This window comes from Bufo gargarizans, unplaced genomic scaffold (genome assembly GCF_014858855.1).
Source record: "Bufo gargarizans isolate SCDJY-AF-19 unplaced genomic scaffold, ASM1485885v1 original_scaffold_1150_pilon, whole genome shotgun sequence".
NCBI lineage: Eukaryota > Metazoa > Chordata > Amphibia > Anura > Bufonidae > Bufo > Bufo gargarizans.
Genome location: NW_025334254.1, coordinates 373,118 through 386,711, shown reverse-complemented (window position 1 = coordinate 386,711; position 13,594 = coordinate 373,118). Strand labels below are relative to the sequence as shown.

At 44.3% G+C, this 13,594-nt stretch overlaps 1 protein-coding gene across 1 annotated transcript in view; it reads left to right on the top strand.

The window, feature by feature from the left end:
* LOC122923010 (peptidase inhibitor 16-like) overlaps window positions 1-13,594 on the top strand; it is an 84,108-nt gene that overhangs the window by 6,229 nt on the left and 64,285 nt on the right. The window contains exon 2 of the mRNA XM_044273800.1: window positions 4,303-4,524. Coding sequence (XP_044129735.1) covers window positions 4,303-4,524 — 222 coding nt within the window. The remainder of the gene's footprint in view (window positions 1-4,302; window positions 4,525-13,594) is intronic.

Here is a 13,594-nt window from a genome sequence, read left to right as displayed (position 1 = left end):
GGTGTACACATTACATCTACAGTCCAGTGACCGGTGTACACATCACATCTACAGTACAGTGACCGGTGTACACATCACATCTCCAGTCCAGTGACCGGTGTACACATCACATCTACAGTCCAGTGACCAGTGTACACATCACATCTACAGTCCAGTAATCGATATACACATCACATCTACAGTCCAGTGACCGGTGTACACATCAAATCTACAGTCCAGTGACCGGTGTACACATCACATCTACAGTCCAATGACTTGTGTATACATCACATCTACAGTCCAGCGACCGATGTACACATCACATTTACAGTCCAGTGACTGGTGTACACATCACATCTACAGTCCAGTAACCGATGTACACATCACATCTACAGTCCAGCGACCGATGTACACATCACATTTACAGTCCAGTGACTGGTGTATACATCACATCTACAGTCCAGTAACCGATGTACACATCACATCTACAGTCCAGTGACTTGTGTATACATCACATCTACAGTACAGTGACCGGTGTACACATCACATCTCCAGTCCAGTGACCGGTGTACACATCACATCTACAGTCCAGTGACTGGTGTACACATCACATCTACAGTCCAGTGACTGATGTACACATCACATCTACAGCCCAGTGTCTGGTGTATACATCACATCTACAGTCCAGTGACCAGTGTACACATCACATCTACAGTCCAGTGACCGGTGTACACAACTCATCTACAGTCCAGTGACCGGTGTACTCAACTCATCTACAGTCCAGTGATCGGTGTACACATCACATCTACAGTCCGTTGACCGGTGTACACATCACATCTACAGTCCATACATCTACAGTCCAGTGACCAGTGTACACATCACATCTTCAGTCCAGTGACCGGTGTACACATCACATCTACAGTCCGTACATCTACAGTCCAGTGACCGGTGTACACATCACATCTACAGCCCAGTGTCTGGTGTATACATCACATTTACAGTCCAGTGATCGGTGTACACATCATATCTACAGTCCAATGACTTGTGTACACATCACATCTACAGTCCAGTGACTGGTGTACACATCACATCTACAGTCCAGTGACTGGTGTACACATCACATCTACAGTCCAGTGATCGGTGTATACATCACATCTCCAGTCCAGTGATCGGTGTATACATCACATTTACAGTCCAATGACTTGTGTACACATCACATCTACAGTCCAATGACTTGTGTACACATCACATCTACAGTCCAGTGACCGATGTACACATCACATCTACAGTCCAGTGACCGGTGTACACATCAAATCTACAGTCCAGTGACCGGTGTACACATCACATCTACAGTCCAATGACTTGTGTATACATCACATCTACAGTCCAGCGACCGATGTACACATCACATTTACAGTCCAGTGACTGGTGTACACATCACATCTACAGTCCAGTAACCGATGTACACATCACATCTACAGTCCAGCGACCGATGTACACATCACATTTACAGTCCAGTGACTGGTGTATACATCACATCTACAGTCCAGTAACCGATGTACACATCACATCTACAGTCCAGTGACTTGTGTATACATCACATCTACAGTACAGTGACCGGTGTACACATCACATCTCCAGTCCAGTGACCGGTGTACACATCACATCTACAGTCCAGTGACTGGTGTACACATCACATCTACAGTCCAGTGACTGATGTACACATCACATCTACAGCCCAGTGTCTGGTGTATACATCACATCTACAGTCCAGTGACCAGTGTACACATCACATCTACAGTCCAGTGACCGGTGTACACAACTCATCTACAGTCCAGTGACCGGTGTACTCAACTCATCTACAGTCCAGTGATCGGTGTACACATCACATCTACAGTCCGTTGACCGGTGTACACATCACATCTACAGTCCATACATCTACAGTCCAGTGACCAGTGTACACATCACATCTTCAGTCCAGTGACCGGTGTACACATCACATCTACAGTCCGTACATCTACAGTCCAGTGACCGGTGTACACATCACATCTACAGCCCAGTGTCTGGTGTATACATCACATTTACAGTCCAGTGATCGGTGTACACATCACATCTACAGTCCAATGACTTGTGTACACATCACATCTACAGTCCAGTGACTGGTGTACACATCACATCTACAGTCCAGTGACTGGTGTACACATCACATCTACAGTCCAGTGATCGGTGTATACATCACATCTCCAGTCCAGTGATCGGTGTATACATCACATTTACAGTCCAATGACTTGTGTACACATCACATCTACAGTCCAATGACTTGTGTACACATCACATCTACAGTCCAGTGACCGATGTACACATCACATCTACAGTCCAGTGACTGGTGTACACATCACATCTACAGTCCAGTGATCGGTGTATACATCACATCTCCAGTCCAGTGATCGGTGTATACATCACATTTACAGACCAATGACTTGTGTATACATCACATCTACAGTCCAATGACTTGTGTACACATCACATTTACAGTCCAGTGATCGGTGTACACATCACATCTACAGTCCAATGACTTGTGTACACATCACATCTACAGTCCAGTGACCGATGTACACATCACATCTACAGTCCAGTGACTGGTGTACACATCACATCTACAGTCCAGTGATCGGTGTATACATCACATCTCCAGTCCAGTGATCGGTGTATACATCACATTTACAGACCAATGACTTGTGTATACATCACATCTACAGTCCAATGAATTGTGTACACATCACATTTACAGTCCAGTGATCGGTGTACACATCACATCTACAGTCCAATGACTTGTGTACACATCACATCTACAGTCCAGTGACCGATGTACACATCACATCTACAGTCCAGTGACTGGTGTACACATCACATCTACAGTCCAGTGACTGGTGTACACATCACATCTACAGTCCAGTGATCGGTGTACACATCACATCTACAGTCCAATGACTTGTGTACACATCACATCTACAGTCCAGTAATCGATGTACACATCACATCTACAGTCCAGTGACTGGTGTACACATTACATCTACAGTCCAGTGACTGGTGTACACATCACATCTACAGTCCAGTAACCGATGTACACATCACATCTACAGTCCAATGAATTGTGTACACATCACATCTACAGTCCAGTGACTGGTGTACACATTACATCTACAGTCCAGTGACCGGTGTACACATCACATCTACAGTCCAGTAACCGATGTACACATCACATCTACAGTCCAGTGACTGGTGTACACATCACATCTACAGTCCAGTGACTGGTGTACACATTACATCTACAGTCCAGTGACTGGTGTACACATTACATCTACAGTCCAGTGACTGGTGTACACATCACATCTACAGTCCAGTAACCGATGTACACATCACATCTACAGTCCAATGAATTGTGTACACATCACATCTACAGTACAGTGACCGGTGTACACATTACATCTACAGTCCAGTGACTGGTGTACACATCACATCTACAGTCCAATGACTTGTGTATACATCACATCTACAGTCCAGTGACTGGTGTACACATCACATCTACAGTCCAGTGACTGGTGTACACATCACATCTACAGTCCAATGACTTGTGTATACATCACATCTATAGTCCAGTGACCGGTGTACACATCACATCTCCAGTCCAGTGATCGGTGTGGAGGGGTTGAAATATTTGTAGGGATACTGGAACACCAACGTGGGTTATATCAAGTGGTGGTGGCGTGGTTCTGGATAAGGTCTTGAATTTTTCATGTTGAGTGGCAGTCGAGACGGTGGGAGATCCTAGAAGCTGGTGGTATAGGACGATATTGGGAAATGGGAGGGCCTCAATGGTGGGGCTGGACTCTCACAGTTGAGGCACTTGGTTGGTTCGGAGAGGCGTCTATCAGTTGGCAGGATGGAAGTGCCATGATGGATTTTTATGGATGTAACATTTTGGGGCTTCTACGATCTCCCTCGTCAGGGTTAATGTTATTTTATTTCTGTTATGTATTTACTTTATTAATAAAACGGCTGCTGTGGCCGATCTAATCCGAACAGTGACTGTGTGCGTATTGGAAGGCTGGGGTTGGGGAAAAATCTAGAGGTTTAAGGGAGAGGCCCTGAGTAAATGACCAATAACCTCATCGTGATGTGAACTCCAGCCGTTGTATATCCCTACTTGAGCTCCTTTACATGGAGACACGTGGACCGGTGACTGGTGTGATTGATGAATGTTGAGGAACCCTTTAATGGTGGTCAGTACTGTAGTTATAGTTGTTTTTTGTACATTTCCAGCGATGGGACCAGACGCTCGAAGACCTGGCAAAGTCTTATGCTGCAAAATGTATCTGGGATCATAACGAGGAGCGCGGGTTCCGAGGAGAGAACCTCTTCATAATGTCCGGATCCAGTCTGGATGTGGAGCTGGGTCTGGCTGACTGGCACCGAGAGCGCGACTACTACAACTTCACCACTGAAACCTGTCAGGAAGGACAGATGTGTGGACACTACACCCAGGTACAGCTCCTCTCCGCACAACCCACTGGCATCCATCGTGATGTCCAGGAGAGTGTGTACGGCCCTGCAGAGCATTGTACAGATCAATGATTTCTAGATCTCTGTCTGCCATCTCAGAGTACCACTAAACTACTATATACTGTCCTGCCCGAGCAGTCTTATCTGAAAACAGCAGTCTAATCCGCACACAACAGTCCTATCCTCAAAGAGTCCGATCAGACAAAAAGAGTCCCTCCGAAAAGAGCAGTCCTATCCACACACAACAGTTGTATCCTCAAAGAGTAGTCCTATATACACACAACAGTGGTATCAGCAGTTCTGTCCACTCAGAGCAGTCCTAGCCGAAAACAGCAGTTTCATAAACTAGTAGTCCTAACCATAGAGAGCAGTCCTATCCATAGAGAGCAGTCCTATCCATACAGAGCAGTCCTAACCATAGAGAGCAGTCCTATCCATACAGAGTAGTCCTATCCATACAGTGCAGTCCTATCCATACAGAGCAGTCCTATCCATACAGAGTAGCCCTATCCATACAGAGTAGTCCTATCCATACAGAACAGTCCTATACATACAGAGCAGTCCTATCCATACAGAGCACTCCTATCCATACAGAGCAGTCCTAGACATACAGAGTAGTCCTAACCATAGAGAGCAGTCCTATCCATAGAGAGCAGTCCTATCCATACAGAGCAGTCCTAACCATAGAGAGCAGTCCTATCCATACAGAGTAGTCCTATCCATACAGTGCAGTCCTATCCATACAGAGCAGTCCTATCTATACAGAGCAGTCCTATCTATACAGAGCAGTCCTATCCATAGAGAGCAGTCCTATCCATACAGAGCAGTCCTATCCATACAGAGCAGTCCTATCCATACAGAGTAGCCCTATCCATACAGAGTAGTCCTATCCATACAGAACAGTCCTATACATACAGAGCAGTCCTATCCACACAGAGTAGTCCTATCAATAAAGAGAAGTTCTATCCATACAGAGCAGTCCTATCCATACAGGGTAGTCCTATCCATACAGAGCAGTCCTAGCCATACAGAGCACTCCTATCCATACAGAGCAGTCCTATCCATACAGAGCAGTCCTATCCATACAGAGTAGTCCTATCCATACAGAGCAGTCCTATCCATATAGAGTAGTCCTATCAATACAGAGAAGTCCTATCCATACAGAGTACTCCCTATCCATACAGGGCAGTCCTATCCATACAGAGTACTCCCTATCCATACAGAGTACTCCTATCCATACAGAATACTTCTATCCATACAGGGTAGTCCTATCCATACAGAGCAGTCCTATCCATACAGAGCAGTCCTATCCATACAGGGTACTCCTATCCATACAGAGTAGTCCTATATATACAGAGCAGTCCTATCCATACAGAGTAGTCCTATCCATACAGAGCAGTCCTATACATACAGAGCAGTCCTATCCATACAGAGCAGTCCTAACCATAGAGAGCAGTCCTATCCATACAGAGTAGTCCTATCCATACAGTGCAGTCCTATCCATACAGAGCAGTCCTATCCATACAGAGTAGCCCTATCCATACAGAGTAGTCCTATCCATACAGAACAGTCCTATACATACAGAGCAGTCCTATCCATACAGAGTAGTCCTATCAATAAAGAGAAGTTCTATCCATACAGAGCAGTCCTATCCATACAGGGTAGTCCTATCCATACAGAGCAGTCCTAGCCATACAGAGCACTCCTATCCATACAGAGCAGTCCTAGCCATACAGAGCACTCCTATCCATACAGAGCAGTCCTATCCATACAGAGCAGTCCTATCCATACAGAGTAGTCCTATCCATACAGAGCAGTCCTATCCATATAGAGTAGTCCTATCAATACAGAGAAGTCCTATCCATACAGAGTACTCCCTATCCATACAGGGCAGTCCTATCCATACAGAGTACTCCCTATCCATACAGAGTACTCCTATCCATACAGAATACTTCTATCCATACAGGGTAGTCCTATCCATACAGAGCAGTCCTATCCATACAGAGCAGTCCTATCCATACAGAGTAGTCCTATCCATACAGAACAGTCCTATACATACAGAGCAGTCCTATCCATACAGAGTAGTCCTATCCATACAGAGCAGTCCTATACATACAGAGCAGTCCTATCCATACAGAGCAGTCCTAACCATAGAGAGCAGTCCTATCCATACAGAGTAGTCCTATCCATACAGTGCAGTCCTATCCATACAGAGCAGTCCTATCCATACAGAGTAGTCCTACCATACAGAGCAGTCCAATACATACAGAGCAGTCCTATCCATACAGAGAAGTCCTATCCATACTGGGTACTCCTATCCATACAGAGCAGTCCTATCCATACAGAGCAGTCCTATCAATACAGAGAAGTCCTATCCATACAGGGTAGTCCTATCCATACAGAGTAGTCCTAACCATACAGAATACTTCTATCCATACAGGGTAGTCCTATCCAAACAGAGTAGTCCTATCCATACAGAGTAGTCCTAACCATAGAGAGCAGTCCTAACCATAGAGAGCAGTCCTATCCATACAGAGCAGTCCTATCAATACAGAGTAGTCCTATCTATACAGAGTAGTCCTATCCATACAGAGCAGTTCTATCCATACAGAGTACTCCCTATCCATACAGAGTACTCCTATCCATACAGAGCAGTCCTATCCATACAGAACAGTCCTATACATACAGAGCAGTCCTATCCATACAGAGTAGTCCTATCAATACAGAGAAGTTCTATCCATACAGAGTAGTCCTATCCATACAGAGTCCTATCCATACAGAGTAGTCCTATCCATACAGAATACTTCTATCCATACAGAGCAGTCCTATCCATACAGAGCAGTCCTATCCATACAGAGTAGTCCTATCCATACAGAGTAGTCCTATCCATACAGAGTAGTCCTATCAATACAGAGAAGTCCTATCCATACAGAGTACTCCCTATCCATACAGGGCAGTCCTATCCATACAGAGTACTCCCTATCCATACAAAGTACTCCTATCCATACAGAATACTTCTATCCAAAAAGGGTAGTCCTATCCATACAGAGCAGTCCTATCCATACAGAGTAGTCCTATCCATACAGAGCAGTCATATCCACACAGAGTAGTCCTATCCATACAGAGCAGTCCTATCCATACAGAGCAGTCCTATCCATACAGAGTAGTCCTATCCATACAGAGCAGTCATATCCACACAGAGTAGTCCTATCCATACAGAGTAGTCCTATCAATACAGAGAAGTCCTATCCATACAGGGCAGTCCTATCCATACAGAGCAGTCCTATCTATACAGAGTACTTCTATCCATACAGGGTAGTCCTATCCATACAGTCTGTATGGATAGGACTACCCTGTATGGATAGAAGTACTCTGTATAGATAGGACTGCTCTGTATGGATAGGACCGCTCTGTATGATACAGAGCGGTCCTATCCATACAGAGCAGTCCTATCCATACAGAGTAGTCCTATACATACAGAGCAGTCCTATCCATACAGAATAGTCCTATCCATACAGAGTACTCCTATCCATACAGAGTAGTCCTATCCATACAGAGCAGTCCTATACATACAGAGCAGTCCTATCCATACAGAGTAGTCCTATCCATACAGGGTACTCCTATCCATACAGAGTAGTCCTATCCATACAGAGCAGTCCTATCCATACAGGGTACCCCTATCCATACAGAGTAGTCCTATCCATACAGAGCAGTCCTATACATACAGAGCAGTCCTATACATACAGAGTAGTCCTATCCATACAGAGCAGTCCTATCCATACAGAGCAGTCCTATCCATACAGAGTAGTCCTATCAATACAGAGAAGTCCTATCCATACAGGGCAGTCCTATCCATACAGAGCAGTCCTATCCATACAGAGTACTTCTATCCATACAGGGTAGTCCTAACCATACAGAGCAGTCCTATCCATACAGAGCAGTCCTATCCATACAGAGTAGTCCTACCATACAGAGCAGTCCTATACATACAGAGCAGTCCTATCCATACAGAGAAGTCCTATCCATACAGGGTACTCCTATCCATACAGAGTAGTCCTATCCATACATAGCAGTCCTATACATACAGAGCAGTCCTATCCATACAGAGTAGTCCTATCCATACAGAGTACTCCTATCCATACAGAGTAGTCCTATCCATACAGAGTACTCCTATCCATACAGAGTAGTCCTATCCATACAGAGCAGTCATATCCACACAGAGTAGTCCTATCCATACAGAGCAGTCCTATCCATACAGAGTAGTCCTATCCATACAGAGCAGTCATATCCACACAGAGTAGTCCTATCCATACAGAGTAGTCCTATCAATACAGAGAAGTCCTATCCATACAGGGCAGTCCTATCCATACAGAGCAGTCCTATCTATACAGAGTACTTCTATCCATACAGGGTAGTCCTATCCATACAGAGCGGTCCTATCCATACAGAGTAGTCCTATCCATACAGAGTAGTCCTATCCACACAGAGCAGTCCTATCAATACAGAGAAGTCCTATCCATACAGAGTAGTCCTATCCATACAGAGTAGTCCTATCCATACAGAGCAGTCCTATCAATACAGAGAAGTCCTATCCATACAGAGTAGTCCTATCAATACAGAGAAATCCTATCCATACAGAACAGTCCTATCCATGCAGAGCAGTACTATCCATACAGAGTAGTCCTAACCATACAGAGCAGTCCTATCCATACAGAGTAGTCCGAACCATACAGAGCAGTCCTATCCATACAGAGTAGTCCTATCAATACAGAGAAGTCCTATCCATACAGGGCAGTCCTATCCATACAGAGTACTTCTATCCATACAGGGTAGTCCTATCCATACAGAGTAGTCCTACCATACAGAGCAGTCCAATACATACAGAGCAGTCCTATCCATACAGAGAAGTCCTATCCATACAGGGTACTCCTATCCATACAGAGTAGTCCTATCCATACATAGCAGTCCTATACATACAGAGTAGTCCTATCCATACAGAGTAGTCCTATCCATACAGAGCAGTCCTATCCATACAGAGCAGTCCTATCAATACAGAGAAGTCCTATCCATACAGGGTAGTCCTATCCATACAGAGTAGTCCTAACCATACAGAATACTTCTATCCATACAGGGTAGTCCTATCCATACAGAGTAGTCCTATCCATACAGAGTAGTCCTATCAATACAGAGAAGTCCTATCCATACAGAGCAGTCCTAACCATAGAGAGCAGTCCTATCCATACAGAGCAGTCCTATCAATACAGAGTAGTCCTATCTATACAGAGTAGTCCTATCCATACAGAGCAGTCCTATCCATACAGAGCAGTTCTATCCATACAGAGTAGTCCTATCCATACAGAACAGTCCTATACATACAGAGCAGTCCTATCCATACAGAGTAGTCCTATCAATACAGAGAAGTTCTATCCATACAGAGTACTCCTATCCATACAGAGTAGTCCTATCCATACAGAATACTTCTATCCATACAGAGCAGTCCTATCCATACAGAGCAGTCCTATCCATACAGAGTAGTCCTATCCATACAGAGTAGTCCTATCCATACAGAGTAGTCCTATCAATACAGAGAAGTCCTATCCATACAGAGTACTCCCTATCCATACAGGGCAGTCCTATCCATACAGAGTACTCCCTATCCATACAGAGTACTCCTATCCATACAGAATACTTCTATCCAAAAAGGGTAGTCCTATCCATACAGAGCAGTCCTATCCATACAGAGTAGTCCTATCCATACAGAGCAGTCATATCCACACAGAGTAGTCCTATCCATACAGAGTAGTCCTATCAATACAGAGAAGTCCTATCCATACAGGGCAGTCCTATCCATACAGAGCAGTCCTATCTATACAGAGTACTTCTATCCATACAGGGTAGTCCTATCCATACAGAGCGGTCCTATCCATACAGAGCAGTCCTATCCATACAGAGTAGTCCTATACATACAGAGCAGTCCTATCCATACAGAATAGTCCTATCCATACAGAGTACTCCTATCCATACAGAGTAGTCCTATCCATACAGAGCAGTCCTATACATACAGAGCAGTCCTATCCATACAGAGTAGTCCTATCCATACAGGGTACTCCTATCCATACAGAGTAGTCCTATCCATACAGAGCAGTCCTATCCATACAGGGTACCCCTATCCATACAGAGTAGTCCTATCCATACAGAGCAGTCCTATACATACAGAGCAGTCCTATCCATACAGAGTAGTCCTATCCATACAGAGCAGTCCTATCCATACAGAGCAGTCCTATCCATACAGAGTAGTCCTATCAATACAGAGAAGTCCTATCCATACAGGGCAGTCCTATCCATACAGAGCAGTCCTATCCATACAGAGTACTTCTATCCATACAGGGTAGTCCTATCCATACAGAGCAGTCCTATCCATACAGAGCAGTCCTATCCATACAGAGTAGTCCTACCATACAGAGCAGTCCTATACATACAGAGCAGTCCTATCCATACAGAGAAGTCCTATCCATACAGGGTACTCCTATCCATACAGAGTAGTCCTATCCATACATAGCAGTCCTATACATACAGAGCAGTCCTATCCATACAGAGTAGTCCTATCCATACAGAGTACTCCTATCCATACAGAGTAGTCCTATCCATACAGAGTAGTCCTATCCATACAGAGCAGTCCTATCCATACAGAGCAGTCCTATCCATACAGAGCAGTCCTATCCATACAGAGCAGTCCTATCATACAGAGCAGTCCTATCCATACAGAGTACTCCTATCCATACAGAGTACTCCTATCAATACAGAGAAGTCCTATCCATACAGAGTAGTCCTATCCATACAGAGTAGTCCTAACCATACAGAGTACTTCTATCCATACAGAGTAGTCCTATCCATACAGAGTAGTCCTATCCATACAGAGCAGTCCTATACATACAGAGTAGTCCTATCCATACAGAATAGTCCTAACCATACAGAGCAGTCCTATCCATACAGAGCAGTCCTATCCATACAGAGCAGTCCTATACATACAGAGCAGTCCTATCCATACAGAGTAGTCTTAACCATACAGAGTAGTCCTATCAATACAGAGAAATCCTATCCATACAGAACAGTCCTATCCATACAGAGCAGTCCTATCCATACAGAGTAGTCCTATCAATACAGAGAAGTCCTATCCATACAGGGCAGTCCTATCCATACAGAGCAGTCCTATCTATACAGAGTACTTCTATCCATACAGGGTAGTCCTATCCATACAGAGCGGTCCTATCCATACAGAGTAGTCCTATCCATACAGAGTAGTCCTATCCACACAGAGCAGTCCTATCAATACAGAGAAGTCCTATCCATACAGAGTAGTCCTATCCATACAGAGTAGTCCTATCCATACAGAGCAGTCCTATCAATACAGAGAAGTCCTATCCATACAGAGTAGTCCTATCAATACAGAGAAATCCTATCCATACAGAACAGTCCTATCCATGCAGAGCAGTACTATCCATACAGAGTAGTCCTAACCATACAGAGCAGTCCTATCCATACAGAGTAGTCCGAACCATACAGAGCAGTCCTATCCATACAGAGTAGTCCTATCAATACAGAGAAGTCCTATCCATACAGGGCAGTCCTATCCATACAGAGTACTTCTATCCATACAGGGTAGTCCTATCCATACAGAGTAGTCCTACCATACAGAGCAGTCCAATACATACAGAGCAGTCCTATCCATACAGAGAAGTCCTATCCATACAGGGTACTCCTATCCATACAGAGTAGTCCTATCCATACATAGCAGTCCTATACATACAGAGTAGTCCTATCCATACAGAGTAGTCCTATCCATACAGAGCAGTCCTATCCATACAGAGCAGTCCTATCAATACAGAGAAGTCCTATCCATACAGGGTAGTCCTATCCATACAGAGTAGTCCTAACCATACAGAATACTTCTATCCATACAGGGTAGTCCTATCCATACAGAGTAGTCCTATCCATACAGAGTAGTCCTATCAATACAGAGAAGTCCTATCCATACAGAGCAGTCCTAACCATAGAGAGCAGTCCTATCCATACAGAGCAGTCCTATCAATACAGAGTAGTCCTATCTATACAGAGTAGTCCTATCCATACAGAGCAGTCCTATCCATACAGAGCAGTTCTATCCATACAGAGTAGTCCTATCCATACAGAACAGTCCTATACATACAGAGCAGTCCTATCCATACAGAGTAGTCCTATCAATACAGAGAAGTTCTATCCATACAGAGTACTCCTATCCATACAGAGTAGTCCTATCCATACAGAATACTTCTATCCATACAGAGCAGTCCTATCCATACAGAGCAGTCCTATCCATACAGAGTAGTCCTATCCATACAGAGTAGTCCTATCCATACAGAGTAGTCCTATCAATACAGAGAAGTCCTATCCATACAGAGTACTCCCTATCCATACAGGGCAGTCCTATCCATACAGAGTACTCCCTATCCATACAGAGTACTCCTATCCATACAGAATACTTCTATCCAAAAAGGGTAGTCCTATCCATACAGAGCAGTCCTATCCATACAGAGTAGTCCTATCCATACAGAGCAGTCATATCCACACAGAGTAGTCCTATCCATACAGAGTAGTCCTATCAATACAGAGAAGTCCTATCCATACAGGGCAGTCCTATCCATACAGAGCAGTCCTATCTATACAGAGTACTTCTATCCATACAGGGTAGTCCTATCCATACAGAGCGGTCCTATCCATACAGAGCAGTCCTATCCATACAGAGTAGTCCTATACATACAGAGCAGTCCTATCCATACAGAATAGTCCTATCCATACAGAGTACTCCTATCCATACAGAGTAGTCCTATCCATACAGAGCAGTCCTATACATACAGAGCAGTCCTATCCATACAGAGTAGTCCTATCCATACAGGGTACTCCTATCCATACAGAGTAGTCCTATCCATACAGAGCAGTCCTATCCATACAGGGTACCCCTATCCATACAGAGTAGTCCTATCCATACAGAGCAGTCCTATACATACAGAGCAGT